At 47.2% G+C, this 19,361-nt stretch overlaps 1 protein-coding gene across 3 annotated transcripts in view; it reads right to left on the bottom strand.

Annotated features, from left to right (window-relative positions):
• ZFX (zinc finger protein X-linked) overlaps window positions 1-19,361 on the bottom strand; it is a 52,774-nt gene that overhangs the window by 13,160 nt on the left and 20,253 nt on the right. For all 3 annotated transcript variants that reach the window (XM_040338269.1, XM_040338271.1, XM_040338272.1), the window contains 4 exons: window positions 14,862-15,401; window positions 14,028-14,177; window positions 13,661-13,801; window positions 1,355-1,492 (listed from right to left, as the gene is read on the bottom strand). In XM_040338269.1, the coding sequence (XP_040194203.1) occupies window positions 1,355-1,492; window positions 13,661-13,801; window positions 14,028-14,177; window positions 14,862-15,401 (969 nt within the window). The remainder of the gene's footprint in view (window positions 1-1,354; window positions 1,493-13,660; window positions 13,802-14,027; window positions 14,178-14,861; window positions 15,402-19,361) is intronic.

Below are 19,361 nucleotides of genomic sequence, written 5' to 3'. Positions count from 1 at the left end.
GGCGTATAAATATACGTCCCCTTTAATTTGCCGGCCGTGTGGTCGCATGCATGACCGTGCTCGCAGGACCCGCGGACTCGATGTCTGCCGGTGTCCCACGATCGGGTCACAGAGCTGCAGATTGGGGAGAGGCAAGTGTAAAAACATGCATCTCCCTGTTCTGCCTAGTGACACTGTAACAGATAGTCTGTTCCCCGTCATCGGGAACAGCGATCAGTGATGTGTCATGGCAAGCCATGCCCCCTAACAGTTAGAAGCACTCCCTAGATCACTCTTAACCGCTTCAGCGCCCCCTACAGGCAAACCTCTTCACTGCGAGTGTCATGTTTACAATAATCAGTGCATTTTTATAGCACTGATCGCTGTAAAGATTACAATGGTCCCAAAACGGTGTCAAAAGTGTCCGCCATAATGTCGCAGTCACTATGAAAAAACGCTGATCGCTGCCATTACTAGTAAAAAAAAAATATTTATAAAAATGCCATAAATCTATCCCCTATTTTGTAGACGCTATAACTTTTGCGCAAACCAAAAGGATGTCAATTTTGTTTGGGAGACACGTCGCACGATTGCAATTGTCAGTTAAAACGATGCAGTACCGAATCGCAAAAAGTGGCCTGGTTTTTGCCCAACGAAATGGTACGGGGCTGAAGTGGTTAAGTACACAGGTACTTAGTTCCCACTTCCTCTCCTGGCAAAAGGAAGTTCAGCACCCTTTTTTTTTTTAAAGTCAACAGCTACACTTTTTGTAGCTGCTGACTTTTAAATAGATGGAACTCTGCTTTAATCAAGAGAAAGACCACTTTGTTATATATCTAAAAAAGAATTGAAAATAGCTGGTCGGTGAATTGGATGTATTAACAAGGCGTGGAGGTTCAAAAACATATAGATCTCTCATTGACATAAAAATAAAATCTTTCCATTTCAAATTGGCCTTTAAATAAATATGGTCTTAAATCAAAGGCAAGAGTCCTGCAGATAATCTGTAGAATCATTACTCACTGACTGTTCACCCTGACTAGGGCAATTTTTAAACTCCAGTACATACAGTGATAGAAGTATCCTTTACATTTAGAAATGCTAATCTTATTTTGAACTTCCAGCAATCACATGTGCCCATTCCTTCCGACATGGGTGCCTCTACACTACAAGTAGTGATACTGTCAAATGTGCTGCATTTGTTGGGAAATCTGGCCTATCCACACAAGGTGATAATACTACAACTGTTCTGTCAGCCCTAGAGCCTCCAAACTTTAACATAACTATCAAACAAAAAAATATATGCTGAGCATACTTGTGCACTATGAAACACTGCATTTAAATATTAATTACACCAATAGACGACAGTCTTTACCATAAGCTGCTGCCCAGGCGACCGGCATAAAGGTCTTGCTTAGTTCAGCATCGTCAAGTTGATGATCGTGAGTTATTGAGGCATCCTCTTCTCCAACAATAACCTCCATATACACTTCATCAGCAATCTCTGCCACGTCTGTGCAAGAAACAATGTTTTTTGAGGTTTACATTGAGGCAATATTTATGTAAACAAAAACAAAGAATTGAAAATTCCATGCTTATTTTACCAAAAACAGGCAACGATAAACAAAATACAAAGATTTTCCTACTCCTTATTTGTCCTTGCACTTCAAAAGTTCACAAGCCAGAAGCAGGTTTTTCATATATTTTGATGCATTCCACTGCAGATGTGTGTGTTCAAAGTGATTTTTTTCCATGCATTTCAACTGAATTTTACAAAGCAAATATTGAGAGAAGTAAAAGCTAAACGATGTGTGCCTATATTTTTAGTCACAGAAGTACATTTACAAATGTATTCCTGTGACTTACAGTCAGTCGATAATGGGCTATTGACCGCTAGCAGTTAAGCTGCAGTCAAAAAGGAGCCTGACAATATTATTGGGAACAAACACCGCCTGTTTTGACAGTTGGCTCTGCCTCTCAGCATGCAGATGAGAGCCAGCTGTGCCCACCCCCCCTTGTCTTTTGCTCAAGTTGGAAACCTCTGCAGCAGAGGGGAAGGCAGAAATCTCATACGGAGGTGCCACTGGAAATATAGACCAAGAACAGCCCGATTGGTAGTCATGTGATCAGCCAGCTTAGCTCTTGGTTTTAGAGCGGACATGGGACAATGCCAGCATCAGCAGGATGCTGTGGGAGAGAGGCGAGAATGTACAACACCAAATCCAACAAAGCTGCAATAATGTAAAAATCTACAGAACAGCAGAATGCATCGATGTACAAAAATTTTATAGACCCATATTTTATTCACAATATAAAACATATCAAATGTTTCGACTGAGAAAATGTACCTTTACAGCGGTCGCAAGCCGCAAAAAAATAAAATAAAAAGTTTCCCCTGCAAAATAATAGCATAATGTGCTAGTATATATTGTATAGACATCACCAGCTACTACTATAGTAAATATCTCCTAAAATGGTGCAAGTTTAAGAGATATTTACTGTACCTACAGGCAAGCCTTATATTAGGCTTACCTGTAGGTATAAGTAAACAGGGTTGGCTTTACTACCACTTGTCGCCTGCAATACGTATATATACGTTGCAGTTTACAAGTGGATTACCAGGGTTATAGTTGAAGCCATGGCTCTCTCATGAAAGGGCTCCGAGAGCAGCTTATTACCTGCTGAATCGCTTTCAGAGAAGTGGTGGGAGGGGACACCCCACCCCCCGCTGAAAGGGAAAGACAGCAGATGTACATGTAAAAATGATGTAGGGAGATCGGTTTTAGCTCCATGTATCATCTGAGGCTGTTCACTTCACTGGATATAGGAGAACATTTACAACCACTTTAAAGTGGAGTTCCACTCAAAAATAGAACTTCCGCCTTTCGGGACCCCCCTTCGGTGTCACATTTTGCACCTTTCAGGGGGGGTTGGGGTGCAGATACCTGTATAATACAGGCATTTGCACCATCTTCCGGGGAGAGTCACTCCACTTCCCACCCCCCCCCCCCCGGTGCCTTCTGGGAAACACACTGGTCCCAGGAGACAGTGGGGACCACTGGGAAAGCGCCGCGCTACTCGCGCAAGTGCAGTAGGGAACCGGGATGGCGGCGGGGGCAGCAGAAAGATGAGCGATTGCTTGTCTTCTGCTGTCGTCATCGCGGGCGCGCTGGTAGTTTTTTTTAAAATCAAAGCACTAAAACGGTAAGTACTGCTTCGATTTTAAAAAAACTACCCGATTCCCCTTGACAAAATAAGCATCCATCTAATGTTAAAAATCTACTTTTCGGGTGAACCTCCACTTTAAATACAGTGTGACATAAATGGCAAAGATCACCATTTCATTCCCTAGGGTGTTTGCTATAAAAAAAAAAAAATTAAATAAAAATAAATTCCTAGCAAAAAAATACTGGATTTAAAAACTTGTAAACAAAAAGCGCCAGAAAAGGCTTGGTCTTCAAGTGGTTAAGAAAAAAATAAGGTCATTTTAAAACTGATGGCAGCTATACGTCTCAAAAAAGTTGGGACAGGCAAAGCAAGTGGTACCAACATGGAAGAGCTAGAAGAACATTTCCAACATATTAGGTTAATTGGCAACAGGTCAGTATTATGACTGGGTATAAATAGGGCATTTAAAGTGGAGGTTCACCTAAAATATACATTTTTAATATTAGATTTAGGCTAATTAAGGGGAGCATAAATGGATATTTTTTTTAAAATCAATGCCGTACTTACCGTTGTAGAGATAGATGTTCTCCCGCCACTTCCGGGTATGGGTTGCGGGACTGGGCGTTCCTATTTGATAGCCTTCCGACCGTCACATACAGCGTGTCACGATTTTCCGAAAGTAGCCGAACGTTGGTGCGCATGCGCCGTATAGAGCCGCACCGACGTTCGGCTTCTTTCAGCAACTGGTGACGCGCTGTATGCGACCGTCGGACGGCTGTCAATCAAATAGGAACGCCCAGTCCCGAAGATCATACCCGGAAGCGGCGGGAGAACATCTATCTCTACAACGGTAAGTACGGCATTTTGCATTTAGTTTCATTTAGCATGTTATGCTGTATCTGTGCTGGACAGTGCCATAGAGCAGTATTGGTTTGAAAACAAAACTAAAATCTCTCTGTGGTGATCAGGAAACAGACAACCAGGAAGTGTCCAAAACAGGAGAATGACAGCAACATCAGAGCAAAAAACGAAAAATGAGGACATGAAACCAGGACTGCAGTAAGGTAAAGGAAGCTATTTAGCAAAAAACAATTTTTCCTTTAGTGACCCTTTAATGTAAAATTGCAGATTTTAAAATATATCAAATATCTACAGTGCAGATTATAAAAAAAAAAAAAAAAGAGATTCTGAGAATCTGGAGAAATCTGTGTGCAAGGGACAAGGCCGAAACACAATATTGGATGTCTCTGATCTTTAGACCCTCAGGTGGCACTGCATTAAAAACAAACATCTGTGGTGGACTTCACTGCATGGGTTAATGAATACTTCAAAAAATCATGGTCATCCAAAAATTCAAAGTAAAGCTCCATCATGCAAAGAAGCCATATCTGAAAATGATCCAGAAACATGGCCATCTTCTCTGGGCCAAAGCTCATTTAAAACGGGCAGTTGCAAAGTGGAAAACTGTTCTGTGGTCAGAGAAAATGTAAATCCTGCATCATAAGGATTAATGAGAAAATAGGATTTTTGAACTCACTGTAAATTCCATTTCTCTGAATTCATGGATGGACACAGCAGCATTGACCTTAGGGTTATATATCCTTCCTTTCAGGAGAGACTTAGGCAGAAAAAACAGCACTTCAAGTCTTAAAACACTTCTTTCAGTACAGCACCTCCCAGGGGGCGGGTCCCCCGGGTACATCCCACTGTATGGATCATGCAGCCCCAGTTAGTAAACAAGCAGAACAAAGGAGGGGTGGGTGCTGTGTCCGTCCATGAACTCAGAAAAATTGATTTTACGGCGAGTACAAAAATCCTATTTTCTCTTCCGTTCATGGACAGACACAGCAGCATTGACCTTAGGGACGTCCCCAAGCAGTGTCAATTTTTTTCCGAGGGGTGGGAAAAAAACCCCACAGCAAACCAAGCTTCACCCCAAACAAACCAGAGTTCCTCAACGGAGGAACTTCAACCTTAAACTGCTGCCTGTAAAACCTTGCGGCCAAAGGAGGCATCCGAAGATGCACTCACATCCACCTTGTAAAATTTTGAGGTGGTGTGGATTGACGACCAGGCCGCTGCCTTACACACCTGTAACACAGACGCTTGATTGCGGAAAGCCCAAGAGGCACCAATCGCCCTGGTCGAATGCGCCGTAACCTGAAAGGGAAGCGCCCGCCCCTTTAGGGCATAAGCCTGGAGCACAACCTGTCTGATCCACCTAGAAATGGTGGCCGACGAGACCACCAGACCTTTTTTAGGACCAGTTACCGACACGAACAGTGAGTCCGACTTCCGAAACGGAGCCGTAGCAGACAAGTACACCCGTAGAGCCTGAACCACATCCAAGGAATGCAAAGTGGCCTCCTTCGGGTTTTTCGGCCGAGGACATAAGGATGGCAAAACAATGTCCTCAATGTGAAAAGCCCAAACAACCTTTGGAAGGAATGACGGTTTGCGGCCGCAGCACCACCTTATCATTATGGATGACCAAGCAAGGAGCCTTGCAAGACAAGGCCGCCAGTTCAGATACCCATCTGAACGAGGTAATTGCCACCAGAAAAAACACCTTCTGGGACAGACTCAACAAGGGAATCTTCCGAATGTCCTCAAACGGAGCCTCTTGAAGCACCGAAAGGACTAAATTCAAGTCCCATTGAGGCAGTGGAGGGCGCACAGGAGGGGCCACATGCCGAACCCCCTGCACAAACATACGCACCAGGGAGTGCGCCGCCAAGGGTCGCTGAAAGTAGACAGCTAGAGCCGAAATCTGAGCTGAAGCAGAAGCAGAATCCGGGACATCACGTATATACGGGGGTGCCATTTCATCTCTTCACACAGAGATGTAGGCCTTCCACGTACGATGGTAAATCTTGCGTGAAGTAGACTTCCGTGCTCGTAGCATGGTAGAAACCACCAAGCCCGACAGGCCTCGATCCTTCAGCACCTGGCTCTCAACAGCCACGCCGTTAAAGCCAGCGACTGTAAAGCAGGGTGAAAGATCGGACCCTGCGACAGAAAATCTTCTCTCAGGGGTAGACGGCCAAGGGACGTCTGCCACCAGACGCACCAGGTCCGCGTACCAGGGACGGCGCGGCCAATCCGGAGCGATCAGGATTGCTGGTATCTTCTCGGCTTCCACTCTGCGCAGCAGGCGAGGAAGAGGCTTCAGAGGAGGGAAGGCGTAAAATAGGCGATAATGACCCCATGGTGCTACCAACGCGTCTGACACGTCCACCCATGGATCTCTTGACCTGGCCACGAACCGTGGCACCTTCCGATTGAGACGGGACGCCAGAAGGTCCATGTCTGGAGTGCCCCATCTTTGGCACAGACTCTGAAACACCTCCGAGTTGAGCAACCAGTCTCCTTGGTCTAGCGTTTGGCGACTTAGGTAGTCGGCTTGCCAGTTCAGCACCCCCGGAATGTACACAGCTGACAGAGCCGGAACGTACCTTTCGGCCCGTGCAGCCGAGCTCCGTGTGCCCCCCTGATGATTGACGTACTCCACCGCCGTGGTGTTGTTGGACTGGATCCTGACCGGTCGGTCCTGTAGACCCAGAGACCACTTGGAGAGACAACTTGACCGCTCGGAGCTCCAGTACATTGATTGGTAGGCGGGACTAGAGCATTTGGCGCCGTTATTCTGGTCACTAGAGGCCGAAAGTTTTCCAAGATGGCCGCCGACATGCAGAAAAAACAGCATGCTGGCTACAAGAAAATGGCCGCCGAGTCAATAGAGGCGCGTCACCGGCAAAATGGCGGCCATACACGCGTTTTAAAAATACAGTGACAAACACAGCAGAACACAGTAAAGGCACCAGACCCTGCATCCCCCCCCCCCCCCAACACACAAGGCATCATACAGGACAGGAAAAATAGGATTTTTGTACTCACCGTAAAATCCATTTCTCTGAGTTCATAGACTGACACAGCCTTCATTGACCTTAGGGTTATGCGTCTTCCTACCAGGAGATTTAGGCAGAATTCTACAGCACTCAAGGTGTTAAAACCTTTCCTTCATGCCGCTCCTCCCAGGGGGCATGGCTCCCCCAGGCATAACCCACACCCTGCTCTAGCAGCCTCAGTTTGTAACAAGCAGTACAAACAAAAGGAGGGGTGGGTGCTGTGTCCGTCTATGAACTCAGAGAAATGGATTTTACAGCGAGTACAAAAATCCTATTTTCTCTTTCGTTCATAGACGGACACAGCCTTCATTGACCTTAGGGACGTCCCCAAGCAGTGTCAAAAAATTTGAGGGGTGGGAAAGTAACACAGCAAAAACAGGTTACACCCCAAATAAAAACACGTCTTTTCCCCATGGAGGAACTCCAACCTTAAACTGTCGCCTGTAACACCCTGCGGCCGAAGGAGGCATCAGAAGATGCACTCACATCCACCTTATAAAACTTTGAAAAAGTGTGGACCGACGACCAGGTCGCAGCCTTACACACCTGTAACACAGAGGCTTGGTGTCGGAAAGCCCAAGAGGCCCCGATCGCCCTGGTCGAATGCGCCGTGACCCGAAAAGGGGGCGCACGCCCCTTCAGGGCATAGGCCTGAAGCACAACCTGTCGGATCCACCTGGAAATGGTGGCCGACGAGACTGCCAGGCCCTTACTGGGACCGGACACAGACACGAACAGCGAGTTCGACTTCCGGAACGGAGCTGTCGCCGACAAGTAAACTCGAAGGGCCCGAACCACATCCAGAGAATGTAAAGTGGCCTCCTTCTGGTTTTTCGGCTGAGGACATAAGGATGGAAGAACAATGTCCTCGTTAATGTGAAAGGCCGAAACGACCTTCGGAAGAAAAAGAGGGCTGCGGGCGCAGCACCGCCTTATCCTGATGGATGACCAAGTAGGGGGCCTTGCAAGACAAGGCCGCCAGTTCAGACACTCGTCTGATCGAGGTAATAGCTACCAGAAAGACCACCTTCTGCGACAGAGTCAGCAAAGGGATCTCCCGAATGTTCTCAAAGGGGGCATGCTGAAGCGGCGAGAGGACCAAATTCAAGTCCCATGAAGGCAGTGGAGGGCGCACCGGAGGGGCCACATGGCGGACCCCCTGCACAAACGTGCGAATCAAGGAGTGCGCCGCCAAGGGACGCTGAAAGTAAACAGCCAGAGCAGAAATCTCACTCTTGATCGTGCTCAAGGCAAGAGCCTGGTCCACTCCCCGCTGCAGGAACAGCAGGATCCGGGACACCACACAAGTACGGGGGTGCCACTTCATCTCCTCACACATAGAGATGTATGCTTTCCATGTACGATGGTCAATTTTCCTAGGAGTGGACTTCCGTGCATGCAGCATGGTAGAGATCACCGGCCCGACAGGCCCCGGTCCTTCAGCACCTGGCTCACAAAAGCCACGCCGTTAAAGCCAGTGACCATAAAGCAGGATGGAAGATCAGACCCTGAAACAGGAGATCTTCCCTCAGGGGTAGACGCCAGGGGACGTCTGCCACCAGACGTACAAGGTCCGCGTACCAAGAGCAACGTGGCCAGTCTGGGGCGACCAGGATTGTTGGAATCCCTTCGGCATCCACCCTGCGCAGCAGGCGAGGGAGGAGCCTTAGAGGAGGGAAGGCGTAAATCAGGTGATAATGACCCCCAGGGAGCCACCAACACGTCTGACGCGTCCGCCCACGGGTCTTTTTACCTGGCCACGAACCGTGGCACCTTCCGATTGAGACGAGACGCCAGAAGGTCCACGTCTGGAGTGCCCCATTTTTAGGCACAGGTTCTGAAACACCTCCGGGTGGAGAGACCACTCCCCCGGATCCAGAGTCGTGCGACTTAGGAAGTCTTCTTGCCAATTCTGAACCCCCGGAATGTATACGGCCGACAGAGCCGGAACGGACCCTTCGGCCCACCGAAAGGATGTGCGCGACCCCCGTCGCTGCAACAGAACTCTGTGTGCCTCCCTGATGATCAACCTACGCCACGGCCGTGGCGTCATCGGACAGGATCCTGACCTGTCGGCCCCGTAGATCCAGGAACCACCTGGCAAGGCAAAGCTTGAATGCTCGGAGCTCCAGAACGTTGATCAGTAGGCAGGATTCCACCTGAGTCCAGTGCCCCTGGGCTGACTGGGTGTCCCAAGCGCCCCTCCCCAACCCGGAGAGGCTGGCATCCGTCCTGACCACGGTCCAGTGGCCTGCAGAAAAAAACGACTTCCCGGCCCGAAGCACCGGAAACGCCAGCCACCACACCAGGGGAGACATGATCAGATGATTTAAATGAATCTGGTAATCCAGAGATGACGGAAGCCAGTCCCATCGTGACAGCAACTCCCTCCAAAGTTCTATGGCGTGGAATTGGACATACGGAACCGCCTCGAAAGAGGCAACCAACAGACCCAGAACATTCCAGCAGAACCGCAGAGATGACCATTTCTGGGTCGGCAACTGCTGCACAGCAGATAGAGTCTGAATTTTTTTCCCGTTAGGAGAAAAACACTCCCGCCCCGGCAGAATCCAGGACTAGTCGCAGGTATTCCAGTCCCCGAGACGGAATCAACCCTGATTTCAGGACAATCCAGAAACCAGCCGAACACTCGGAGAGCCTGACACGTGATAGACACGGCTCCACCAAAGCAGAGCTCGAAGAAGCTCGTAGGAGAATGTCGTCCCGACATTCCATGATAACAAACCCCCGCCGTCACAGCCGGGCCAGTATCGGGACGAGCACCTTGGCGAAAACCCGCCGAATGGGAAGGACACCAATTGAAAATGGTCCCCCCTGACCGCAAAGCACAGAATCTCTGGTGCTTTGAGGATACGTGAACATGTAGGTACACGTTCATGACATCCAAGGATGCCAGAATGGAGTGCCGCTATTACCAAGCGAATCGACACCACCTGAAAGTTTGCACCTTGACAAAACAAACGAGGGACTTGAGGCCCAGGATCGACCGGGCCCCATCCTCCGTGGTGACACAAACAGAATGGAGTAAAAACCCAGAGACCGTTCCAACGAGGGAACTGGCACAAGCACTCCCCTGACCAGAAGATCCTGGACAGCCCCTGACAGAGCCAACCGGCGAACCGGAGGGAAAAAAACCTGTTTTGGCAGACGAGAGAGAAACTCAATCTTGTACCCCAAGGAAACCACTTCCCCCAACGGTCGGAGAGGAGAGACCTCCACCGAGCCACGAATGTGAGCAACTGTCACACAGAAACACCTCACAGCATACTGCAAAGGCCCAGAAGTGAACACCACAGCCCCCTGCAGTGACACACACACAGCCCCTGCTACACCCGGGCCCAGTGACATGAGCCCCAGAAAAAAAAAAAAACCCTCACAGCCGTCACCCAAAAGGGAAGGAGGGAGAGGAATAAGGGAGAGAGGAAAGCAGGGAAAAAACCCTCAGTTGACCTCCCAAGGGAAACATTCCAGCCAGACCACTTACCTGAGTAAGGGGGCACTACTTACCTGTCCTGCGACTACCCGGCTGGAGGTATCCCAGACAGAACCAACGTCCGAACGGCATGGCTGTCAGCCAGACACACTGTGACAAGGCCATAAAAGACCGGTCATATGTGTGCCCTAGAACCGAAGTTCCCCGGCCGCCCCTGGAGCAACGGGGCCTGTCGTGGACGTCCCAAAGCTGAGCTGAGGGCCGGCACACGCTCGAAGGCCGAACCTGGGGGGACTACAAGGGTCGAGGACCCAGCCTGTCACCCAGTCGGCTGTTGATAGAAGAATCGCAGGATTCAAAAATGCAGGCACAAAATAATAAAAAGCGAGAAAAATCGCAAGAAAAAACTCCAGAGTCCAGGAACTCCAGAGAGAGCCTGACTCTCTTGTCGTTAGGCAGAAAACAAACTGAGGCTGCTAGAGCAGGGTGTGGGTTATGCGTGCTGTAGAATTCTGCCTAAATCTCCTGGTAGGAAGAAGCATAACCCTAAGGTCAATGAAGGCTGTGTCCGTCTATGAACGAAAGAGAAAAAATAGCACCCCAGAGCAGCACAGTCCCCGGTAGTAACGGAGCCCCCCAGGGACCCCCACCCTCACGGCCGCCACCCAGAAAGCGGAGAAGGAGGGAGAGAGGAAAGCAGGGCGGACCCTGGATCGACCTCCCCAGGAACGCACCAGCCGAACCACCATGCCAAGGCAAGGGGATACTACTTACCCGTCCTGCGACCACCAGATGGAGGCATTCCAGACAGAACCAACGTCCGCTTACGGCATGGCTGTCGGCCCGGCACACTGTGACACAGCCATAGACCGGTCATATGTGTGCCCTGGAGCATATCACTCACCGGCCACCCCTGGAGCAACGGGGAATGTCATGGACGGCCCAGCGCATAGCTAAAGGCCGGCACACGCTCGATGGCCGAACATGGGGGGACTACAAGGATCCAGCCTGTCACCCAGTCAGGCAGTTGATTGTAGATCCCAGGATCCAAAAAATGCAAGAACAACAAAATAAAAGCGAAAAAAAATCGCCTAAAAACCTCCAGAGCACATGGGCCCAGAGGAGCCATGTCTTCTCCCAACGTTAGGCAGAAAAAAACTGGGGCTGCATGATGCAGAGAGTGGGATGTACTCGGGGGGCCCGCCCCTGGGAGGTGATGTAATGAAAGAAGTATTAACACTTGAAGTGCTGTTTTTTCTGCCTAAGTCTCTCCTAAAAGGAAGGATATATAACCCTAAGGTCAATGCTGCTGTGTTCGTCCATGAACGGAAGAGAAAAGGGACTTTTCCGGCTTGTTTTTCGCATTCGGTTCGAAAGCCTGCATCTCTGATGGTATCGGGTGCATTAGTGTGTATAGAATGGGCAGTTTGCACATCTGAAAAGGCACCATCAATGCTGAAAGAAATATCCAGTTTTTAGAGCAAAATATGTTTGGGCAAGAATGGGACAACAGTCCTCTCTCTTAAAACTCCAGCAATGGGTCTCCTCACAGATATTTACATAGTGTTAAGAGCGGATGCTACAGCCCCATTCCAACTTTTTGGGAATTAGGGTTAGGTTTTGCCCACTTTTTGTTGCCCTGTCCCAACTGAAACACGTTTCTGCCTTCAATTTCAAAATTAAATTTCCCCCCCCTTAATATGGTGTATTTGTTTAAACATTAGATTTTTTTTTATCATCTTCTATTGTGCATAAAATATGAGTTTCAGATTTGCAAATTGCATTGCATTTTTTTCCCCATGTACAGTGTCAACTTTTTTGGAGTTTAGGGGGGGGTTGTATTTTTTTTTCTCTTTATGACCATAAACTTCTCCTTTAATAAAAACACTGAAGCATATTGCAATGTATTTTAAGACTAGTGCAATTTTTTACTTTACTTTTTAAAAGCACAAACAAAGCCACTAAAGTGATCGGACAGTTGAGAAGAGTCCAATTATATTTAGCAACAGGAGGTTAAAGTGGGACTGGATTTAGGAAAGCATAAAAAAAAAAAACCTTTGCTTGACATCAGTGATTTTAGATCAGTGGATTAAAACACAATGTATCAGAATGTGAAAAGAAAGGTGGGGTGACAAATGACGAAATAATCATCTGTTTCTGAGAGTAAATATATAAAAAGGTGTTGGGTTTTGGATAAACGGTTTTTATTACTTTTCAACATGTATTTTTAAAGCGTTTGTAAACCCTTTTTAACAACTTTATGCTACAGGTAAGCCTATATTAAGGCTTACATGTAGCGACCCAGGATATCTCCTAAACCTACACGGTTTAGGAGACATCCCCTGTATGTGCCAATGTCCTCAGCACATGCGCACTGGGGCAAACTGAAGCAATGGCGCCTATGTTTCGTTGCTTCAGTCTGCGTGATGTTACCGGCAGCATGCGCGGGAGTGACGGCATTGCAAGTAACTCCGGGACGACGTTGGTGGCCGGAGGGGGAGACGTGGACCGCTGTGGGGGTTTTCGATGTGAGGTAATACATAATGAGCTAGTATGCTATGCACACTAGCTCATTATGCCTTTGTCTTGCAGGGCGTTTTTTTTTTTTCCACAAAAATCTTAGATCTCAGAAGAAATCTTCCTCCAAGTCTGCAAGATAAACATTTCTGAGAGTGTCAATCTTCTGGGTCCTCCACAGATTGGCACTGGTCCCTCCCATTGACCTCCACTGATTACTGTACAGACCGAGGTCAGCAGGAGGAACCAGTAAGATCTGTGAGGGACCCAGTACATCCACACTCCCCCTGCTCATTTAAAAAATGGGAGGCAAGTATTTGTTTTATTTTACAGGTACACCTTTTTGCAATATTTTTTACAAATGAAAGTGTCATTTAAAAGCATACTGCATTAGACTTGCTTCTTGTGTACACATAACCTTAGTGAGGTTGAAGGAGTGGGTTTTCCTACTGTCTGTATGAGCTCAATAAAGAAACTAGTCTCATTAACTGTAAATGGTCTGGCATGTAAGAATGTTTTAAACAATAAATGTGCTACAAAAAAAAAAATCATTCTGATGTTATGCCTACCTACTGAACCTACAATTTAATGACATACATTTTTATACTTTTCTCAGTTATGCTTGAGAATTTACCCAAATCGTCTTCATTCTGGGAGTCATTAACAGTCATATAAACCATTTTCTCCCGAGGAAGCCGACCTCCAGTGTGTGGGTCCAAAAGTCCCTCTCCATGGTCATTCTCCGACTCGCTTTCAACAATATCCACAGTGCCACCTGGCAGGAAAAATATTCAAACAATTTATTTTTACTACAGCCAAATTATGCCATAAATAAGAAGCAAGGCAGCAAAAATACACAGACATTAAGGTAAGTTCTTTATTTTCATATAAACAAAAACAGATCAAAAAACAATCATACCAATATACAGGCTGTATAATAAAGGAGCACAGTGAATTGGCTGGCTGCATTTTATGAAATATTCTGTGAACGAGTTGCTTACCCAAGTCTTCTTCACCAGGATCAGCCTTAAATATGTAAACTTTGATAACTTCTGGGCACGATCCATCTAACTTGCTGGGGTCACCCTCTACCTCGCCTGCCATCGCAATTTCTTCGGCACACTCTTCATCAATTTTCTCTGCATCATCCACTAAAGAAAAAGCAAAAAAATAAGTGACCTGCTTGCAGGGAATTAATATTGTGGACTTAAAACATCCCTAAACTACTATTGCATCTTGACTCTGTAAACACTCACTCCTGGCTGAATATCAGTAAGCTGTTAACATAAGTACAGTTTCTTTAATAAGTTCTAATTTGAGGGTGGTCCAAGAACAAAGGTTCAATGTTGCCCAACTAATTTCAGCAGGTGCAACTTTTAGATCTATTGTGTTTCTAACAAAGTTATAACAATTCAAATGCTGTAAAAAGGGCTGGAAGAATTCCTTCTTGAAAAAAATGCTCCAGGCTTCTTTTAGTACTGGCTGCATGTCTGAGACCTAGGCATTTGGTCATGTGCTCTTTGCTAGTGGGAGGAACAGAATGGAACCCCCTCCCCCCACCTGAGACTGTGTGAAATTACAAAGAGATAAAAGAATATTTAGGGCAACCTTTTCCCAACGCTGACCAAGTTTTACTTACAACAAAAGCCAACACACAAATTGTCATTGGAGACTAGAGTGTAACTGCTGATCTACTTCACCAAAAGCAATATTGCTATTATTCTGGACTAAACCATAAACTTTAGCCCTAAAATCTAAGCGACTTCATTTAGGAGCACAGCTTGTCTAAAAAAAAAAGCAAAATAATCATTATGCATAACACAATAAAAACGTACATGAAATCATGAGGTAGTCGTCACAATTTACTTCTTCCCCATCTGGTCCTTGTACTTGAATCCCATTGGCATCAATCACAGCCTCTGACGCACAATCAGCTACTAAGACCTCTTCGGAAATCATGTCATCACCGAGACCATCATCTGCAATTTCCTCGCCAACCACATGCTCAGACTGATCAATACTTTCAGTGTCTGGGACAGTCAGGTCACTTTCAACTAAGTCAGAGTCCAAAACACTGTCTGGTACATCACAGTTAGAGAGGACATCCTCTTCCAGTTCCTGTTCCTCAGTTTCAGGGTCAATATCATCCTCTAAGACTTGCTCTGGTATTATTACAGTTTCTGACACTCGAGCACCCTCCAAAAGATCTGAGCATTGCACATCTTCTATAACTACATCTTCAATTACATCCTGAATCACCACAGAGTCACCATCTTCTGCAAAGCCTTGAACAGTCATGCCTCCTTCTCCATCTGAAACAAAGACAGTCTCTTGGATCTCCACAATGATTTCATTTCCATTAAGATGTGGTGTTCCTAGGACATAGTAAAACAACAAAGGAGTATTATTTTGACCAGCCCAACAGTGAAAACAATTGATATGCTTATATTTTTATAATACTTTGCTAAAACATACATTTGCCTGGAATTATTTATGACATTTAGGTTTATTCTTTACACCAGTGGTCTCCAAACTGCGGCCCAAGGGCCGGGTGTGGCCCTTTACATGCTTTTATCTGGCCCTTGGAACTATTCCTCCCACCAATACAAGGTTCTATTTCTGTCGCTGACACCAACAACGGGGCACTATACCTGTCACTGACACCTGGGCATTTCTATGCTCACTGGCCACAGTCCGGCCCTCTCAATGTCTGAAGGGCTGTAAACTGGCCCCTTGTTTAGAAAGTTTGGAGACCCCTGCTTTACACACATTGCATTTCAAAATTTGATCACTCAAGTCATAAGAACATTTCAAATGTGAAAAAAAAAAATAGTAATCACACTTCAATAAACAGACATGTAGCCATCAAAATAAAAAAAGGAATAGGAAATGTCACGTAGACAGCACTTTACATTGCTAAATTGACCTGCAGGTTAATTGGTATACCATAGGGATGTCCAACTATAGGTTAAAAACAACACACAGTAAAAGTACTAGCCTAAGTGCCATATGCCTGACCCAAATGCTTCATAAATGCTGCTTTAAAAAAAAAAAAAAAAAAAAAAAAAAATCTATATACCTCCATCTCTCATATATATATATATATATATATATATATATATATATATATATATATATATATATATATATATATATATATATATATATATATATATATATATATATATATATATATCTCTGCAATGCAATGTCATAATGCGCTACTATGCACTGCAGGCAGAACAAAGCCCTCCAGGGCCATGATGTCATTGCTGAGAGGGCTGACATCTCCCCTCAGGGTTTGCGGCCTCATGAGTGGCCGGGGGCAAGATGACGTTAGTCTTGCGCATGCGTGCCGTTTAGGTTACAGGCTCTAAAATTTCCAGGCACTGTAAGCTAGATCTTCAAAGAGCATGCGCCGGTGATTTTATTGGCTGTATGCACTCTGAATATCTCTTTGCACAGTTTAAGATATATTCAAAGTACCTACAGGTAAGTCTGTTCACACCAGAAGGTGGGTTTCCACATTCAAAATGCACTGCAGTTGTGATCTACAGAAGGTGTCAACAGCACTACAAGCATTTAAAATGAATGAGCTCAAATTGCACCGCAAAAGACCATGCAGTGAACACACACAGCCCCCGGTGTAATAAAGAGACCCCAGAAAGCCCCCCCCCTCACTACCCCAAAGGGAAAGGAGGGAGAGGAATTAAGGGAGAGAGGAAAGCAGGGCAAACCCTCAGTCGACCTCCCAGGGGAAAATTTACAGCCATACCACCTTACCTGAGCAAGGGGCCACTACTTACCTGTCCTGCGACCACCGGCTGGAGGTATCTCAGACAGAACCACCGTCCGCTAATCGGCATGGCTGTCGGCCAGACACACTGACAAAGCCATAAAGACCGGTCATATGTGTGCCCTAGAACAAGATGTTCCCCGGCCGCCCCTGGAGCAAAGGGGCCTGTCGTGGACGACCCAGAGCTGAGCTGAGGGCCGGCACACGTTCGCTGGCCGAACACTGGGGGGACTACAAGAGTCAAGATCCAGCCTGTCACCCAGTCGGCAGTTGATAGAGAATCTCAAGATCCAAAAATGCAGGAACAAAATAATAAAAAGCGAAAGAAATTGCAAGAAAAAAAAAAAATCTACAGGACTCCAGAGTGCCTATCCTCTCCTGACGTTAGGCAGAGAAAAACTGAGGCTGTTAGAACAGGGTGTGGGTTATACCCGGGGAGCTACGCCCCCTGGGAGGAGCTGCACTGAAGAAAAGTTGTTAACACTTTAAGTGCTGTGTTTCTGTCTAAACCTCTCCTGGAGAAGCGGATATAACCCTACAGTCAAAGGCTGCTGTGTCCGTCCATGAACGATAAATATGATTTTTTGTACTCACCGTAAAATCCTTTTCTCCGAGTCCATGGACGGACACAGCTCTTATATCGAAAAAAGCATCAGAAGATGCACTCACAGCAACCATGTTAATTCTGGAAAAAGCATGAACGGACGAGAAAGTTGCCGCCTCGCACGCCTGTGAGACCGACACATGATGTCGAAAAAAAAAAAAAACAACAGGAAGCACCAATTGCCCTGATCGAAAGTGCCGTCCAGAAAGGGGGGCCCGCCCCGTAATAGCATAGGCCTGTATGACCGCCTGCCCGATCCACCAAGAAATGATGGTCGACGAGACCGCAGGCCATTTTGTGGACCAGACACTGACACAAAAGAATCAGAACTCCAAAAAGGAGCCGTAGCAGGCTGGAACACCCACAAAGCGAGAACCACGCCTAAAGTATAAAAGGCAACCTCCGTAGGATGCGCCGGCCGAGGACAGAAGAACAATGTCCTTATTCAGGCGAAAGGCCGAAACCACCTTCGAAAGAAGGGAAGGTCACGGGCACACCACCACCTAATCCTTATGGAGGATCAAGCATGGCGACTTGCAAGACAAGACCGCCAACTCAGAAACCCCTCTAATAGAGGTAAAGGCGACTAAAGGGGCCACCTTCTGAGATAGTGTCAAGAGAAAATCTCTCTGATGTTTCCAAAAGGAAGGTTCCTGAAGAACCGAGCACCAGAGTCAAAACTCATGGGGGAAGAGATGGGCCAAGAGGGGAAAGTATATGACAAACCCCTGCACACAAAAAGGGACCCACCAGGGAACGGGCCGCAAAAAGGCCACTGAAACAACACAGCCAAGGCTGAAATCTAGCCCCAAACGGTGCTTCAAGCAATTTTTAGATCTACCCCAAGCTGTAAAAACAGAAGGGCCCTGGAGACCGAGTACGTCACTCCATCCCTTCGCACCAAGAGATGTAGGTCGGCCAGGTGCGACGGTAGATCCTTTCGGAAGAAGACTACAGTGCCCTCAGGATTGTTGAGATGACCGAGTCGGACAGACCCCGGTCACTTAAAGTCTGGCTTCCAATAGCCATGTTAAGCAAGTCAGTGACTGTACAACAGGAGGAAGTATGGGACCTCGAGAAAGAGGGACCTCCCACCCTGGCGCCCGATATCGGCGTACCAAGGACGCCAAGGTCAATCTGCAGTGATTAGAATCATCGGGATCTCCTCAGCCTCCACTCTGTGGAGCAGCCGAGGAAGCAACTACAATGGAGGAATGGCAAAAAGTCGCCGATACAGACCCCACAGGGCCACCAGCGCGACTGACGCATCTGTACCAGATCACAAGACCTGGCCACTAACTTCGACACCCTTGCGGTGGAGACGAGCGACCAGGAGATCCATGCTCTGTGAGGCTCACCTCCTGCAAGGGAGCCGAAACACCCCAAGCACAAAGACCAGTCTCCCTGGTCCAGCATCTGGCGACTCCAGTAGTCCACCTGCCGGTATACCTGATGGTAGACCGAAGCCACGGCTGTGATGTTGTCCGGCTGAAACCAGAACGGACGACCTTGCAACCTCCTCGACTACGTGGAGAAGCATGGCCTGATCGCCTAAAATAGTAGGACAATGAACGGAAGACAACACCTGGTATTCCCAGGCGGTCTCCCACCCAGGCACTAGCCAGGCCCGACCCTGGGTAGCTACCGAGACCAGACGAGAGCGGGCACATTCAGGGAGGTGTGGCAGTAGGTCCACGCAAGTCCAGCGACTCAGGCCGATTGGACCCCCCAGGTGCCCCCACAACCTGTGAGGCTGGCATCCGTCGTAAAAACACCGACCACTGGAAGGAAGAAACAACTTCCCGGACCGAAGAGTCAGGGATCTCCGTCACTAACTCAGAGAGACTGACTAGGTGGCGCACCGGAATCTGATGATTTCAGAGACAAGAGATTTTTATCACCTGGACAGCATTTCCCCTGGAAAACCTGAGTGTG

This window comes from Rana temporaria, chromosome 2 (assembly GCF_905171775.1).
Source record: "Rana temporaria chromosome 2, aRanTem1.1, whole genome shotgun sequence".
In the NCBI taxonomy this organism is placed as follows: Eukaryota; Metazoa; Chordata; class Amphibia; order Anura; family Ranidae; genus Rana; species Rana temporaria.
Note: the sequence above shows the minus strand (reverse complement) of the source record. Positions and strands in the feature narration are given on the sequence as shown.